Genomic DNA, 19,472 nt, shown 5'->3' with positions numbered 1-19,472 from the left:
GTAAGACACATGTGCAACATCTGGGTATCTTTATTGTAGACGTTTCGCCATCCAGTGGCTTTATCAATACAAATTCTAGGACATAACTTGAAGACAGTAGAACTATGTACAGAAGATGAGGTTGAGGGACTGATTACCTCATCTTCTGTACATAGTTCTACTGTCTTCAAGTTATGTCCTAGAATTTGTATTGATAAAGCCACTGGATGGCGAAACGTCTACAATAAAGATACCCAGATGTTGCACATGTGTCTTACTCTCATCAAGTCTTATCATATCTTAACGACGCTTCAGCTTCTGGCACTACAGCCACCCATCAAAAAAAAAAAAAATTGATCACAGGAGGTATGCCCAGTCTGTGAAAAGGAAGATCAGAATTCCCCCTGCCATCGTACTCCATCTTGCGATAATTGCAATGGAGCAGACCCTTCATTTTGGCGGAGCCCAGTTGTCCATCAAGAAGGCACAGAAAACTGGTTGCTGCAGTCCGAGAAAGATATTTTCTTATTCCATAATCCCAGTCTCCGATACACCAATGAGCGCAAAAGGAATAGTGCAGCGTGCGGCATAAGTTTCTACTTCTTTTAAAGAGCTAAACGAGTGTGGATTATTAGGTGCAAGGAATGGTAGGTGCTTAATCCTCCGTCAGCAAACCGCAACTCCATCTTGGATCAAAATCCCCTCAAGGGAGGTTCCTTGACGCTGGTGAGGGGCTCTTGATCTAGGGAATTGGAGCTGTGCTCCGGTTCCCTGAATTAAGCCTGAATACCTTCCACATTTCCCCCCCTCAGGCGCTGCACAATCCTACGGGTTTAGCGCTCCGGTTCCCAGAATTAAGCCTAAATACCTTCCACATTCCCCTCCCACAGGCGCTACATAATCCTTTGGGTTTAACGCTCCCCCTTGCAGAAGTTGCATTATTCATTATCAACACTGAATGTTTGAAGCCAATCAGATGAGGCATTCATAGATTAGTACACGAAAATATTTAAGAAATTAAAAATTTCTCCAATAACACTAAGTAAGTAAGTTTATTCAGGTATACACAAATACAGTTACATAGAATTATCATACATAGTAGCATATGTGTAGAGAACCTAGGATAACCCAAAAAAAGTCAGACAGAGTGACTTATTTCCATTGTTACCTACACAACCCAAAATCAGTGTGAACCTTTCTCTAAGAAAAATACATGACAGATCAGAGGTGACATTCTCTGATTATTGCACAGGAACCATTTGTAACAAACTGAGGAACTCGCACCTGTGCTAATAATTCTGAAGTCACCAGAAGATGCATTCTTTAGTTATTACACAGAATTCAACAATTCTAAGTTTATTAACAGAACATTGTCATATATAATTATAATAATTATCTTCATTTCTACAAATACATATACAACGTATACAGATCTAGCTAACCTGCTATATAGAAAGCCCCTGGTTATACCTGGAGAGGATTTCGGGGGTCAACGCCCCCGCGGCCCGGTCAGAGACCAGGCCTTGTGGTGGATTTGGGTCTGATCAATCAGGCTGTTACTGCAGAGCATTTCGGGTAAATTAGGTTAATTTTGTCCCGAGGATGGGACCCGCACCAGTTGACTAACACCCAGGTACCTATTTACTGCTAAGTGAGCAGGGACAGAAAGTGTCTCAAGGAAACACCCCCTTAATGTTTCCACCCGTACCGGGGATCGAACCACGGAACTCAATGTTAGAGCTGAGTGCGCTACCAACCGAGCTACGGGACTGGACCTCAAATGGTATCATCCTTTTCAGTCATTAAAGTCTGAAGCCGTTAAGAATTGGTATACTCAGAAAATTTCACAGACAAAAAAATCCATACTATATCAATGTGTTGAGTAATGAGCGCTCTAGGTATTTTGTTCAAGTTATATAAAATTATGAAATTAATTTGGCACTGTTCAACGTATACAAGTAGTGAACAGACATTTAATTCAGACGATACAATTTATGTACTCTTACGTAGTTTCTACAAACTACAAACGGCTTTACTCGGCGATTCATGGACAGGATTACAAGCACGAAATGCGACTCAGTACGAATTTGTTACACGAAAGAATTACTAACGCAAATTAAATGATAAAGACATAATTTTTGCATTTCAGTGATAAATATTACAAGAGTATGTAATACATCCCTTGTGTAATGCACCTTACTGACTTATTAAATTAAAAAAAAACCGCTAAATGTGACTGGGACAACCTCGTCCTGACAAGAATGAAAAGACTTGGCACTAAATTCCCTCTAGATTTTGGCACCATCGTCTCGCTGCAACAAAATGATGCCAGTTAGATCTTTATCCCACTATTCTCCCTTCACATTCATAAGCAAGAGATAGTTTACAGTGCCACTTTCTTGTGAGACGTAAAATGACACCATGAAACGTTTCAGAATGTCTAATTTAATATAGAAAGTTAGGGGGGGATGAAATGTGTGTTGCACCACGAGAGGAATGAAGGAGTTTGAGCAAGAGAGAGAGAATTGAGTCAGTGATGGTGGGAGAGTGGCGAGGGAGGGTGTGTTGTGCTGTGTGGGAGGGACACTGTGTAACGTGTTAGTGATGATTACCCTGCTGGATATACCCTGACACCCCTCCAGTCTTGGATTTTACACCCTGGGCCAAGATGACCAGCCGTCAGAACTCCTCAGAGTAAGTGTTAAGGTGTGGTTTGAGCCAGTGTAAGGTGACAGGTGGCTGCTACTTGATATAAGGCAGGCGCGTGTTAGGTCAACAACACCACAACCTATATTATTGATTAATAATGATAATATATATGTTAATTACACTTGGTTTAACAGGCACTACTACATACATATACACACAGAGTGGTGCTGTGCTGCAATTTTAGCTTGTCCAGAGAAATGGGATTTTTTTTCCTAACGTGGCTTAGTCATATGATAAACCAGTCGGTGAAGATTTTATTTATTTGGTTGATGTCTCCCCCTGGCTTATTTCTTCATTCTTACAATAACCTAACAAAGCCAGCGTCACATAGTCCACTGGAGTCCTCATTATACCTTCGTATACGGTTTATCCTACCTTCATTTACACGTAATTTTATAAAGACAAAAATATTTAAACTTGTGTATCGAACCTGAGTGAAATCTTACATGGATCGTCATGTTGTCTACCCAAGACTAGATCATTAAGTTGTATTATATAATATTGCAGCTCCGTAGATCATCTGAAGTGTCCGTTCTAGGGCTAGGATGATACCAATTTTTTTTTACCGATACCAGTACTCAATTTTAGGCCAATACCGATCAAATTAGCCGATACCGGTACCGATACATTGGCACATCCCTAGTCCGTTCACTTCTGTAAATGCAGCTATGGTGTGAATGATGGTGAACGGCGTTCTTTCTTTGCGTCACTACTGTGATGGGAAACGGTCTGTTGTGTGTATATATATATATATATATATATATATATATATATATATATATATATATATATATATATATATATATATATATTTGTGTGTGTGTGTGTGTGTGTGTGTGTGTGTGTGTGTGTGTGTGTGTGTGTGTGTGTGTGTGTGTGTGTATAATTGTTTGACTGGGATTCTGGTGTGCCTTTGGGAGTAAATACTGACATCTCTACATCATTCGTTGTAAATTCGACGATGTAAGAACATGGAGGAGGGATGAGTGATGGATTGTAAATATATTTACAGACTGAAGGAGAAACGTGAACTGAACGAGGATTAGATGAACTAAACGAGGAACATATCAACGGAACGAGGAACTAAACGAGAAAGATGAATTAAGCGAGGGCCACTGTGAACTGAAAGATGAATAAACGAAATGAACGAAGAACATGAACTAAACGAGGAACTTAAACTAAACGAGAAACGAACTAAACGAGGAACATGAACTGAACGAGGAACAAACGAACTGAACGAGGAACAGATGAACTGAATGAGGAACAAATGAACTGAACGAGGAACAGATGAACTGAACGAAAAACATGAACCGAACGAGAAACAGATGAACTGAACGAGAAACAGATGAACTGAATGAGAAACAGATGAACTGAACAAGGAACAGATGAACTGAACAAGGAACAGATGAACTGAGCGAGAAACAGATGAACTGAACGAGAAACAGATGAACTGAACGAAAAACAGATGAACTGAACGAGAAACAGATGAACTGAACGAGACAGATGAACTGAACGAGAAACATGAACTGAACGAGAAACATGAACTGAACGAGAAACATGAACTGAACGAGGAACACGAACTGAACGAGAAACATGAACTGAACGAGAAACAGATGAACTGAACGAGAAACAGATGAACTGAACAAGGAACAGATGAAGGGAACGAATTTTAGACTTAATCAAGGAACAGAAACTGAGAATGATTGTAGAGAACGGAGGAAGAAGCCTAGCAACACCCTCACGTAACCTGACAAAACGCGCCCTAATTAATAAGCTAACAGCCTTAAACACGGAATTTTGCTCAATTTACCATGCAAACAGAGCAGTAACCGTGGAAGTGCAAACCTGCAGTCCAGCAGCAGCGGTAACATAGGTTGTGTGATGGTAAAAAGCAAGTGATAAGAATATGGCAGTGTTGATACTGCCACGGGTGTATGTATCTAGGCAGTTAGAGACACTGGGTGAAGGGGATGTTGTGAAGGAAATGGGGAAAATTGTAACCTGCTTTCATTTTCATCTAGGCTGAGAGTTGAAAATTATATTGGTGAAGGTGTTAGTGGGGGAAATGGGTAAATTGTAACCTGTGTTTATTTTTAACTAGGCTGAAAGATATGAGGCTTGTATCACTTGTGGTAGCGGATATATCTATTGAGGTCTGGGTCTTCTCTCATAATGGTTAGTTAGGTAAGATTTGTCAGGAAACAGGACAAGTGTTTCCTGACGCAGGTCTTAGTCATATTGATGACCCACAACTGGAGTTTTTGGTCATCTGACCGAGGCCTTCCGCTGGTTTACCCGTCCACCCTTTTAAAAAAGTATGGTCATAATTATAACCATTAAATATATTCCTCTCATGATATCTACCAGATAGCTAAACAGATTCATTATAGTTGTATTTAAAGGTTTTGCCCTTTTCTATATCATCAGAAATGTATTTATTGCCTTTAAGTAGATGTAAAAAAGCAGTACCGAAAGAACATTCTAATATAGGTTTTGTGTATGTGAAAAAAAATATTTTGGATTTTTTTTTACAATTTTCTGAATGGCCTTTTTTCTCCCTTTGTTCCTCCTGTTATGAATGTTTTTGTTTTCGCTCTAATTTCTTTGTGTGATTTTTTCCTTTGTTGCGTTTTCTTAAAAGTTCAGCAACTCTATTCCTTCTGTAAAATCTCCAGCGATCTATTTCTGTACATGTTATCTCCTTTTTACAAAACTTTCTCAGAGGGATATACTTTTTTGTGGAACTTTTGTGTTTCTGCATGCAGCATTTCCATCTATTTATTCTGGTTTCGAGCGCACAGGACAGTTTCCCAGGAAATGTTTAATGGTTCCTAATTTTTTTGTGTCTGTTAATTAACTGATTGTTGAAACTAAATTTATGAGCATTGATGTTGGATATTTTTCCATATTTTATGAATGTATATTTAGGTGTGCTTCAATGAGGCTGTGATCAGTGTGTTGTAAAGAATAAAAATCACAATACCATGGTTGGAACAATTCAGAAATAATCCATACTTAGGAAACTTACGTTTCGGTCTGTCCTGGACCCATTGGTAAGACTTTACAGTGATCCAGGATGGGCCGAAACGTCGTGCTAAGTTTCCTAAGTGCTGGTTATTTTTTAATCATAGTACGCTGCATTTAAAATGGTTATACCTCTGGGTAGTTCCCCAGTGTTCGTGAAGATCAAATCTAGTGAATTATTCTTTCTAGTAAGTTTTGTTATCCATTGGTTCTGTGTGAACATATTAGCGAGTCTTAGGGACTTCTTGGTATGTCTCTATTGGTCTAAAATACTTCCAGGGTATTTTTTTTCATATACGTACATTGCATTTTTTTTTTAATTTCCACCTAAATCTGGGAGGTTGAAATCCGCGGAAGTGTGTATGTAAACTTTCCAGCCAGATATCGCTCTGCCATATATGTTTCACGACTTCCTCTGCCTTTGCTGACTGTCCATTTGAAAATATTGACAAAGATAGTGTCCTGTACCTAGTGCGTCCACCATAATATCTGGTAATTTTTAATAGTTTGCCCAGTTCTCATTTCTGTGGCGTTTTTTTTTTTTATTATTATTATTCGCCGGTACTCTCCCGGCCCGGGTCTTTTCCAAGTAGTGCGTTGTATGTTCTCATGGATTTGGTGCTTCATCCTGTTGATGATGATTATATACATAAATAACCCGCACATAGAAGAGAGGAGCTTACGACGACGTTTCGGACCGAGTTGGACCATTTACAAAGTCACATTAACAAAAAGGAGAGAAGGTGGGAGTATATATAGGCCTGTCTGCTGGCCTATATATACTCCCTCCTTCTCTCCTTGTTAGTGTTACTTCGTAAATGGTCCAAATTGGACCGAAACGTCGTCGTAAGCTCCTTTCTTCTATGTGCGGGTTATTTGCGTATTGTTCCAGTCACGGTATTGTGCCTTTTTTGTTATTTATGATGATTATATAATAATATTAATGCTGATTATACTACTACTGCTGCTACTATTACTACTACTGCCTCTACTATTACTACTACTGCTTCTACTACTACTACTACTAATAATAATAATAATAATTAATCTTTAGAAATAAGTAAGTCCCTCAGCGTTGCCTTTTTAGGACACTGAGTTCATTGTTATCCGCGACCTTAATCACATATCATATATTATTCTGATTCCTCATATAAGTTAGCCTCATCCTAAGTGAGCGTTGTAAGACTTCTGACCTCTGCCTTATTAACTGTGAGGTCACACACTCTTGCAAGTTGAGCATCAACGCTTAAATTAAGTTAATAATTATAGTTTGTTTAGAAAGAAAACAGTTGCCTTTGATAAGCTGAACCCGACTAACTGGGGTTGTGAAACTTAGGTCAATATATAGAGTTCATTGGTGACAAATTTAAGCAGCTCAGCTGTAAAAAAAAACGAAGAACTCAAAAGGAGCAGTTAATATAAAACAGAGGGAGGAACATATAGAATTGGGAAGACACGTGAAAAACTTGGGTATAGTAATGTCAGATGACCTACCATTTAGGGAACATAAGGCGAACATTGCGAAGGCCAGAAAATGACGGGGTGGATAATGAGAACTTTCAAAACAAGGGAAATATGGCCAACCGTGACGCTATTCAGATTACTTGTACTCTCTCGCTTAGAGTACTGTTCAGTGTTGACGGTTCTGTTCAGGGCTGGGAAGATCAGAGCTGGAAAAGGCACTGAGATCGTTTACCTCTCGCATAAGCGCGGTAAAGCATTTAAACTACTGGGAGCGCCTAAAAGTACTTGGAAATGTGCTCTGGAACGAAGAAGAGACACATGATAATAGTATACGCGTGGAAAGTACTTGAGGGCCTAGTTCCCAGTGGACACACTACCATAACGTACTACAGTGAGATATAGAAGGAAGTGTTCAACAGATGGGACACCACGAGCATAGCTCCGTTCCTGTAGCTACCCAAAAAAAGGTACTCATAGATAATCACATGCACGCTTGGACAGACGAGTATATACACACAAGAAATTATGGATTTTCATACAAGCAATAAGAAAGTGCCAGTTTTGTCATTTTCTTAAGCACTTAACTCGTGCTAGTTCAGCCGGGAGAGAGGCCAGAGCAACACGTACTTTGAAAGTTTTTGCAGTCAAGTTTTAGAATTAATCTGCACTTCAGGCAAGGGTCATACTTCAAGCAGGCATGAAGGCAAGGGTCACACTGCAAGCAGGCATGAAGGCAAGGGTCACACTGCAAGCAGGCATGAAGGCAAGGGTTACACTGCAAGCAGGCATGAAGGCAAGGGTCACACCACAAGCAGGCAGGTAGGCAAGCAACGGTCACACCGCAAGCAGGCAGGCAGGCAACGGTCACACTGCAAGCAGGCATGAAGGCAAGGGTCACACCACAAGCAGGCAGGTAGGCAGGCAAGGGTCACACCGCAAGCAGTCAGGCAGGCAACGGTCACACTGCAAGAAGGCATGAAGGCAAGGGTCACGCCACAAGCAGGCAGGCAACGGTCACACCGCAAGCAGGCAGGCAGGCAACGGTCACACCGCAAGCAGGCAAGCAGGCAACGGTCACACCGCAAGCAGGCAGGCAGGCACCGGTTACACTGCAGGCAGGTAATGGTTACACTTCAAGCAGATATGTAGGCAAGGGTCAGACCGCTACAGGGCAGGCAGGTAATGGTCATAATGCAGGCAGGTATGTAGGCAAGGGTCAGACCGCCACAGGGCAGGCAGGTAATGGTCACAATGCAGGCATGTATGTAAGCAAGGGTCAGACCGCTACAGGGCAGGCAGGTAATGGTCATAATGCAGGCAGGTATGTAGGCAAGGGTCAGACCACCACAGGGCAGGCAGGTAATGGTCACAATGCAGGCAGGTATGTAGGCAAGGGTCAGACCGCTACAGGGCAGACAGGCAACAGTTACACTGCAAGCAGGTATGCAGGCAAGGGTACACCGCAAAGGGGCAGCCAGGCAACGGTCACACTGCAAGCAGGTATGAAGACAAGGGTCACACTCCAAACAGGTATGCAGGCAAGGGTCACACAGCAAGCAAGCATGCAAGCAGGCAACGGTCACACTGCAAGAGGGCAGGTAGGTAAAGACCACATTGCAAGCAGGCAAGCAAGGGCCACATTGCAGTAAGGTAACAGGACATGCAAAAGGGCATACAGCTAGGATTGCAAAGTTTTAAAGGTTTAGAAATATGAATTTCAAGTAAAGAATGAAGGTGTTGTGTGTTTGTCAGCAGGAGGATAAAAACAAGACGTGATAACCTGTCCTCACTCTCACACGTTATATTATTGCTTAATATTGAGCAAGTAAACTATGATTGTTGCTTCGTGACGTTTTAAATAATATCCTCTCGGGTGAGAGAAATTTGATATATGTATACAAGTATTACTTGACTTATAACATTGAAGGTTAGGTTAGGGTAAGTTTGGTTTGTCATACCGAAGTTAAGGTTAGGTTCAGGTAGATCAGGTTAGGTTAGAGTTAGGAATTGGATCCCAGAGGAAGCAGTAAGTGGTACAGCATATTCCTTGCTAACACAGAGACAAGAACACACACAGTCATACATAGCGTGGAAAAAATGAGTATGACAGTGATAGAATGGATCAAGAGGACACACATATAAGCCGTGACTTCACAAAAGAAAGAGCGTGACAGAGACAGACACTCGATGGTGACAAAGAGGAGCTCAGGAGGTAAGACTTGACACCCCGTGACATTACGGTACGATGCTTTACATTAGGATGTGATGTATCAAATTTTACTAAGGAGTGGTCCTGGATATAATAATAATAACTCATATGCAAGTCCCACTTAAGTTTATTTCTTGGGTAGCATTGAAAATGAGTTGGGCAAATATTTTTGTTAGTGGGTTTGGGTTTGAGAAAGACCTGCCTAGTATGGACCAGTACGTCTGCTGCAGTGTTCCTTCTTTCTTATGTTCTTAAAAGCAATACACTCATGCTCTTGCACCCACTCTCCTACACCCGCTTTGCCACACCATTCTCCTACACCCACTGCCACACCCACTCTCCTACACCCACTCTACCACCCCTTACACATCTTTTAAGCATCTACCTCACGTTCTTTCTCAATCTCTTTTCCAACAATTGTTCTTGTCTCAGTAACAGCCTTTCTGTCACATTTTAAATGACATACAATGATGACAAATTGAAGAGTAAGACCTGTGTGTTTATGTGTTTACACACGTGTCTCATTCATCAACAGTTTCATCAGTCATATTGTTCTGCTTGTATCTCACCCACTGACACTTGTGTCTCTTCGTCCTCCACCGCCCTCTAAATATCGTTCTAACTTCACTTGCTCTAGAAAGCTCGTGCTTGCAAAACCTTGGCTTGAAGTTTCTTTTTGTCTGCTGGGCCAAATTTAGCTCTCAACTTGTTTTGGTCTACAAGATCAAACTTGAATGTCAGTTTTTCATTCACAACCTCAAACCTAAATACCAGCCTTTTATTCACAAGCTTTAACCTATCCTTCAGTCTTTGACCTATAAACTCCTGAGTCCAGCAGTTTGTTGATGTTACGCATATTAATACACCTCGTATAATTACGATTTTTTCCTTCCTTATAACATGAATTCCTCACTACCAAATCCCTCTTTGCAAGCATAAAAAAGGTGTAATAAAGTTGGAAGAATTACCGACAATATGTTAGGTAAAGGGGAGGCATAATATAATAATTGTAGGTAATAATAATAATACAATTACCACTACATACAACGATTATATTATGACGAAATAAACATGTGTAACATCTGGGCATATTTGTAGACGTTTCGCCAAACAGTGGCTTTATCAATACAATACAAGGACATACCATGAAGACTGAAGAACTATATACAAAATGTGAGATAATCAGTGTCAGCCTTGGAGTTAGTGAAGAGCACCGTAGTCTTGGAGACTAAAGATACCCAGATGTTGCTCATTGTAGATGAATGGTTCAGAGAACCGACATGTTGATAAATTAGACACATGTGCAACTCTTGGGTATCTTTATTGAGTTTCCTCAATAAAGATACCCAAGAGTTGCACATGTGTCTAATTTATCAGATGTTGCTCATGTATCCACTTCCTCATCTTATCAGTAATATATACCATTCATGTACCACACTTGTTATATTATGCCTTGCACTTCACTCTAATACCTATATATACACTCTGTGTCTTTGTGTTGTTAGTAACGGCTTGACAGAGCTCCTGGAGAGCGAAACGTTGCCACAATAATAATGTCGCATTAGTTGCACATGTGTCCTTTTACCGAACATAAAAAATATGTGTTTATTTTATAGACCAGACACTCCTAGTCTGCTTTTACAACGTTCCCAGCAGTGTCTCTCACTTTTGAAAAAAAAGTCTCCTTACAAGTAAGTATTCTTTCACTTGGTTCAAAATTCCCAATCTTTTTCCTTCTTTCCTGTACCATCCCATTTCTTGCTTACTCCTGTCTCCCTTTCATATCCCCTACGTTTTACTTCTGTCCTTTTAAAGTTTTATTAGCTATACCCACCCCCACCCACCTTCTCTACGTCTTCCCTGCTTCTATTCATCTTCCTCTATCCATTTCCTAGCTCTATCCCCCTGTCCTTCATCCCCACTCCACCCTCCTCCTCCAGCACTCCAACTGGGAAGTCTTAATGCACTGACTGGCTGCTTGTCAAGTACACTAACTTCAAGGAGGCTGTTGTGTACCCGAGCCTCTGATGTCGTCACTAAGTTACTGCTAAGTTACTGCTGGTGGCTGTCGTTAAGTTACTGCTGGTACTGGTGATGTTAAGTTACTGCTGGTACTGGTGATAAGTTACTGCTGGTACTGGTGGTAAGTTACTGCTGGTGGCTGGTGTTAAGTTATGCTGGTGCTGGTGGTAAGTTACTGCTGGTGGCTGTCGTTAAGTTACTGCTGGTACTGGTGGTGTTAAGTTACTGCTGGTGCTGGTGGCTGTCGTTAAGTTACTGCTGGTGCTGGTGGCGTTAAGTTACTACTGGTGCTGGTGTTATTACTGATACTGGTGGTGTTAAGTTACTACTGGTACTGGTAAAGTTAAATTACTACTGGTACTAGTGGTGTTAAGTTACTGCTGGTGCTGGCGATGTTAAGTTACTGCTGGTACTGGTGGTGTTAAATTACTGCAGGTACTGGTGACGTTAAATTACTACTAGTACTGGTGGATAGTGTTAAGTTACTGATGGTACTGGTGGCTGGTGTTAAGTTACGCTGGTATTAGTGGTGTTAGGTTATTACTGGTCTTAAGTTACTACAAGTAGTGCTAAGTTACTACTGATATTGGTGGGTAGTGATAAACTACCTGCCTTGTTATTTACAGTTAAAAAGAATATTATTTATTTCATTCACTCAAGTGTAAATAGTATTTTTCTTAATGTTTAAGCAGTGGGAATAATTTTTTTAAAGAAAATCGTGCAAACAAAAAAGAAAAATATCCCATGGGTACCTATGATAACTATACCTAGTCACGTAAAGTCCGAATTATATATATATATATATATATATATATATATATATATATATATATATATATATATATATATATATATATGCAATAAGATCACAGTAAACAGGTGATTTCAGAATATGCAAAACAACCACTGTGAAAGAATAGAGAAATTCCAAGCGCTTTCGTGACTACTCACATTATCAATTAACAAATGTTCCTTGATAATGTGAGTAGTCACGAAAGCGCTTGAAATTTCTCTATTCTTTCTCAGTGGTTTTGCATATATATATATATATATATATATATATATATATATATATATATATATATATATATATATATATATATATATATACATATATATATATATATATATATATATATATATATATATATATATATATATATATATATATATATATATATATATATATATATATATATTATTGCGATTATTATCATTTTGATATTATTACAGCAAGGGTCCACATCTATTGCACACAGGATATATACACTGAGAGGAATATTTCTCTTATTGTATATATGATGAGAGTTTACTTGAAACCTTATTTTAATGACTAGAGTATTCCTGTCTGGTGGTGAAAAGATTACGTGCAACCTTAATGACCTTAGTGTGATCAATAGACTTTAAACCCTAAAAAAAAAAAAAAAAGGCATCTAGGAAAAATTATTTGGATTAAAATCTGAGCATAAAATTCGTACGGGTCATAGAATGTGGAATGCAACTACCTAGATTTTAACAGTTATTCACCCCCTTTTCCGTCGAGAAAATGCGTTTTCTCCCCAAATTGGTTGAGGGTGAAGACAAAGTGATTTCGGTGGGATGGTATGCGTTTGGTGGTGCTTCGCCTGGCCTGGAGGGGAAATGGGTTTAGTGAGTTACTTGTTGAAGAACATTGTTACTGGCTTGCTGTACGATATATGGCTACTGTCCCACCACCCAACACACCCAGCTTCCCTCACACACACACACACACACACACACACACACACACACCACTTCCTTAAATTGTGTGTATACACATAATCAAATCAAAATTATGTATGTATATATGGTTTTTAGGACTTGACGTGCTGTTGGAGTGTAAGGTAATATTTATGAAGGGATTCAGTGAAACCGGCAGGCCGGACTTGAGTTCTGGAGATGGGAAGTACAGTGCCTGTACTCTGAAGGAGGGGTATCAGTGTTGCAGTTTTATAACTGTAGTGTAAGCGCGCCTCTGGCAAGACAGTGATGGAGTGAATGACGGTGAAAGTTTTTCTTTTTTTCGAGCCACCCTGCCTTTAGATAGATATACAGATATAAACAACTGACTTTCAAGTAGACCAGGATTCGAGCCACGCTAGATGATAGCGCTCCCCCTTTGATGCCACGAGAGAGAGAGAGAGAGAGAGAGAGAGAGAGAGAGAGAGAGAGAGAGAGAGAGAGAGAGAGAGAGAGAGAGAGAGAGAGAGAGAGAGAGAGAAATTCTTGAAGTCTCACATATTATTGAGTAAACATTCGATAAATATAGTTTACTTGCCTTGAAATGGATATGTTTGCTTCCGGGGAGGGAGGGAAGTGGAGGAGACGGGAGAGGGAGGGAGAGGTGGGAGTGGAGGAGACGGGAGAGGGAGGGATGGGAGAATAGACAGGAGAAACAGGGATGGGAGAGGAGACGAGAAAGGAAGGGATGAGAGTGAATGATAATAATAATCTTTATATCCACAGGTTCATGATACAACTTATACAGACGATAGCTGGTTATACAGAGCATTTCCCGCAACTTAGGTTAATTTTGTCCACAGGATGCGGCCCACACTAATCGACTAACACCCAGGTACCTATTTACTGCTAGGTGAACAGTGACAGCAGGTGTCTTAAGGAAACATGTCCCCAGCGTTGCCACTCGTACCGGGGATCAAACCACGGACCTCAGTGTTTGAGCTGAGTACGCTACGAACCGAGCTACGGGACACCGTAATGAAGTGGGAGAGGAAGGAATGGGAGATGAGGTGAAAGTATGGGAGATGAGAGTTCAGTAGTTAGAGTGTGTGTGTGTGTGTCTAGTAAGAGTAAATATGACACTATCTTTTTACATAAACACTTAATTAATCATGTGCGATAAGTGTATATGATAGTCTCTCTCGTAAGTGTAAGTGTAACTAAAGAGTGTATATGTATGTGTCCCACTGTCTTTTCCCATCGTTTTTCTAAGTGTGTTTCGCGTTGCCAGTGTGTTGGCTTTGGTTTACCCTTGTCAATTAGTACTAGTCTCTCTCATAGCGCATGTGTTACCCTAAGAGTGTATGTGTATGCATAATTTTTCTAAGTGTGTCTGTCTCTGCCGTAAGTGTGCCTAAGTGTGTGTTTACTTTGCTTTCCCTCTATCAATTAGTACCTCATTTCAAATGTATATTATACGACAATCCAACATTATTAAGAGAGCTTAAACTTAGTGTGTGTGTGTGTGTGTGTAAGTACAAGATCAGATACATGTAGTGAAAGTCACTCACGTACGAGAAAGGTCATATACCCTTCAGACCCCTGACCTTTCATGTGGATGTAAAATAAACGGAATATGATATGTCTTCTATAATTTATAATTGATAATTAGATAGAACATATTCTGTTTGTCATAATTTATCTTTTATGTGATGATGTTATTGTGGTTATCTGTTTATAAGTCTGGAGATCAACACGTGTGAAATCACTTTGACTTTTTTTAGGGGTTTACCTAAGTAATTTACACATATGTTAAACTATATATAATAATTTTACCTTTGCGTACCTGTACCTAAATAAACTTTTTTAACTCTATTGATGTTTATAAAATTTTCAGTGAGTATAAGTAAATAAAATTATTTGATTATGTTCTTGCTATTCTTCTTTCACTTATATATATATATATATATATATATATATATATATATATATATATATATATATATATATATATATATATATATATATATATATATATATATATATATATATATATATATATATAAACCATACCCCCGGCCGGGATTGAACCCGCGGTCATTACGATTTCTTAAGTCATATATATATATATATATATATATATATATATATATATATATATATATATATATATATATATATATATATATATATATATATATATATATCATGTTACTAGACGTAACATGAATATCGTTGAGAGGTTTTCTCAGATACGATAGTTTGCTGGGCGAAGTTTTGATCTGGTCATTTGCTGATTGATTCAGTCGTCTCTGAACAGCTGAGGAAAATATACCGTCTGCTTGTGATCAGTAATTTGTTTGGTGACCTAGGGTGACCTGGTTGGTTTTGTTGATGACCTGGAGCGACCTTAGTTTACTCGGCTGTATTCATGTAGTTCAATTCACCTAAGTGTACTCGCCTAGTTTTACTGCCCATATAACATTGACGAAAAGATACTGGAGATTGCCCGTAGAGAGAGAGAGAGAGAAAGAGAGAGAGAGAGAGAGAGAGAGATTGCTCTTATAATACCGACCTCCACGTTCCATCTCTTTTCTTCAAAAGTCAGTAACTTGAGCTGGAATGACTGGAGTAGCAGCATAATAAGATAAGAGGATTGTAGGATGGGTAAAAAAGTGGGGGAAGGATAGATAGAGAAGGATGTGAGGAGGGGAAAGAAGGGGAGGATAGATAAGATGTGAGTGGGGAATGGGTACAAAGAGACGATGACGTGAGAAGAGATGGGAGATTAAATGAGGTGTATTAGGGAACGGGAGAGGGTAGATGGGGTAATGTGGGAGTATAAGGATAAAAGGAGTGAAGGGAATAAAGGGAACTGGCTGAATGAATTGTAGATAAACTGAGGGAGGGAGAGGTGGTAGTGGTGAATTACAAGAGAGAGAGGGAGGGAGAGGTGAAACTTATACATTAAACATGTAATATAACAGCACATGTGAATACAGACCCTATATTTTATGACACACACACACACACACACACATGCGCGCGCGCGCGCATGTGTGTGTGTATGTACTAAAAACAACAGAGAGGCGCTGCATTTATATGCAATATAATCAGTGAAAAGTAGCAACATTGCAGTGTTTTCGTGATTATTTGCATTATTAAATACCAGAGATGTGAGTGAGCTCACAAGTACATTACAGTCATTGGGTCGTTGGTTACATAACACAAGAAAGAAGGAACACTGCAGCAGGCCTTCTGGCCCATGCTACCTCACTGAGTCTAGGCCAGTAGGTCTACTGTGGTACATACCTCACTAAGTAGGCCAGTAAGTCTACTGTGGTACATCGCCATTGTTCTCAGCTTGTCATCAGGTTAAGAGTACCATGTCAAGTAAAGGTGAAATTTCTGTCAACACAGCTGATAAGCCTTGTAAAACTGGTTACTTGCAACTTAAATGACCTTGGGATAGTCATTAGGCTTTGACACAGGTAAACCAACCACTTAATCCTCTCATTTACGTAAGCTCTGTAATAATGTTGGTAGAATTACCGACATTGTGTAACTAATGCGACATTTTATTGTGGCAACGTTTCCCTCTATGAGCTTTGTCAAGCTTTGAATTCAAATCCTGTACATTCAAATAGTGTGAATTCAGATAGTTTGGCTTCAGATAGTGTGAACTCATAAAAATGCGAATTAAAATAATGTGAAGCTTGACAAAGCTCTTGGAGAGCGAAACGTTGCCACAACAAAATGTCGCATTAGCTGCACGTGTCTGTCCTTTTGTCAAACGTAAGCTCTAGCGGTCAATCGAGTGAAAGCTAGTTTTACGCGAGATATTGACGACTAAATTCCCAGCTCACTTAATTCTGAGTAAGAAAGATGGATGGTACAAGCTGGTGAAATGTGTGCTTCTCCTCGTCGTTTATCAGGCTTGAAAAAAGAGGGAATCACCTAATGTGCGACCTGAGGATTTAACTAAGATTCTTCTTAATGGTTTCCAAGTTTATGGCGGCCTTTTTTGATTAAGGTAAAAGCTACTTAGGTTTTATTTACAGTGTTCGTTTGTGTTAGTGCATGTGCTAGAGTGTGTGTGGTGGTCGTTAGTGTGGGTGTGATTGTCGTTAGTGGGTGTGATGGTCATTAGGGTGTGTGTGGTGGTCGTTATTGTGTGTACATATGTGATTAGAATTACTTTAATCACAGTTTTAGTTATTAATAGTATTCTTGACTGGCGGTGTACAGGTCACATGCAGCCTTAATAGTGCTCATGTAGTCGATAGGCTTTAAACTTAACCAACCACCCAACTTGATATTCTCCTAGTAATGCATATTATAAGCCTATATTGATTTTCAATATATATATATATATATATATATATTATATATATATATATATATATATATATATATATATATATATATATATATATATATATATATATATATATATATATATATCACAGTAAACAGGTGATATCAGAATATGCAAAACAATCGCTGTGAAAGAATAGTGAAATTCCAAACGCTTTCGTGACTTTTCACATTATCAAGGAACTATAAAAACAATACTATATATATATATATATATATATATATATATATATATATATATATATATATATATATATATATATATATATATATATATATATATATATATATATCACTTAGATGAGATAGAACTAGAAAGAATTAAAATTCTCAGTAATAACATAGAACAATGAGAAGCCAAGCCTCGTGTACCCAGTGTCCACAATGACGGAAATTTATATATCAAAATATATAAAAATTTGATATTTTTATATGGATTTTTTAGGGGGGGGGCTGGGTCAGGGGTCACTTGGTCAGAGTCCGTCTATGTTAAAACAGAATTTCATAGGAAAGCGTTAAAATCGTAGGAATCATGCAGTGTCGGGGGAATGGGAAGTGGTCAGCTTTGATTCCAGGGGGATTACTCCAGTGCCTTGGATCAAGACCATGACATGACGTCATACACAGCATCCAGTCACTTGACGAATGACATCATACACAGCATCCAATCACGTATTAAGGGACATGATCAACAGCATTCAGTCATTATTATATTTACACAAAATCGCACGAGTCACTAGTCAACTTGAATAATTGCGTACGAGTCACCAATCAACCTGGATAACTGCGCATGATCACCAATCAACCTGGATAACTGCGCATGATCACCAATCAACCTGGATAACTGCGCATGATCACCAGTCAACCTGGATAACTGTACATGATCACCAGTCAACCTGGATAAGTGTACATGATCACCAGTCAACCTGGATAACGGCGCATAAGTCATCAATTAACCTGGATAATTGCGCACAAGTCACCAGTCAACTTGGATAACAGCCGCAGTTTTCCCCCGCTAATTGCGACAGACGTCACTTAATGTTGAGCGCCTCGACGCTGTTGAAAAATTAACACTTAATTAAAATTCCACATGGTGGGTGGGATTCAAACGTAACATTTTCAAGAGGCAGAGAGGGAGGGGAGAAGGGAAGGAGAGGGAGGGGGAAAGGAAGGAGAGGGAGGGGAAGGAAGGGAAGGGATATTTTTGACGTGTGTTGGTGGCGACGCTAGTCAGAAATTAAGCGAGGTTGCAATATCAGTATGTATTTGGAATTTGTTCCAGATCGCCACTAGGACAAATTTCAGCAGCGTGTTCTCTGATTTTTTGAGAGTTCCTTTGATGGTTTTCTAACTTTTCCTATAATAATGGACTCGTTTTATAAGTGGGGCGTAGACCCCTGAAACACCCTCCAGGTATACTTCAGGTATGCAGTGCCGACAAGTTAGTTTTAGGTTAGGTAAGATTGGTTAGGAAACAGGACTAGCGTTTCCTGACGCGGGTCTTAGTCATATGATAGCCCGCAGCTTGGGGCTTTTGGTAATCTGATCGAGGCCTTCCACTGGCTTACCCCTCCACCTCTATAAAAAATACGGTTGTGATTATAACCATTCTTATTATAAGTTGATGGATAATGTTCTCTGTGGGGTCGGTCTAAGACCAGACCTCCCGGTGGATCAGGGCCTGATCAACCAGGCTGTTATATGTGTAACACTTACGTATCGTTATTGATGAAATGTTTCTTCTGGTAGGCTTTTTCAGTCGATTAAGAAGAAGTACATTCCTGGAGGCAGTAAATGTAACTGCGTGCAGCTAGTACTTATAGCCTAACAGTTAGGCGATACGTACTAGAACTCAGTATGTCAATAAATGCTTCCAATGACTCTGAAAAGTCAAAATATGAAATAATAATTTAGATTTGTATGGACCTTTCATATTAAAGTTAAATACTATTACTGGCTTATGGATCATCACCCCCGCGGCCCAGTC

At 39.4% G+C, this 19,472-nt stretch overlaps 1 protein-coding gene across 3 annotated transcripts in view; it reads left to right on the top strand.

Moving 5' to 3' along the window:
• Window positions 1-2,370: 2,370 nt before the first annotated feature.
• Window positions 2,371-19,472, top strand: part of LOC128703700 (serine/arginine repetitive matrix protein 2) — a 609,407-nt gene continuing 592,305 nt past the window's right edge. For 2 of the 3 annotated variants that reach the window (XM_070101173.1, XM_070101171.1), the window contains exon 1: window positions 2,371-2,673. In XM_070101173.1, coding sequence (XP_069957274.1) covers window positions 2,648-2,673 — 26 coding nt within the window. In that variant the 5' untranslated portion in view covers window positions 2,371-2,647. The remainder of the gene's footprint in view (window positions 2,674-19,472) is intronic. The other variant, XM_070101172.1, reaches the window with a different exon arrangement.

This window comes from Cherax quadricarinatus, chromosome 76, assembly GCF_038502225.1.
Source record: "Cherax quadricarinatus isolate ZL_2023a chromosome 76, ASM3850222v1, whole genome shotgun sequence".
Lineage (NCBI taxonomy): Eukaryota > Metazoa > Arthropoda > Malacostraca > Decapoda > Parastacidae > Cherax > Cherax quadricarinatus.
The sequence above is the reverse complement of the archived record's forward strand: the minus strand, read 5'-3'. Positions and strand labels throughout refer to the sequence as shown.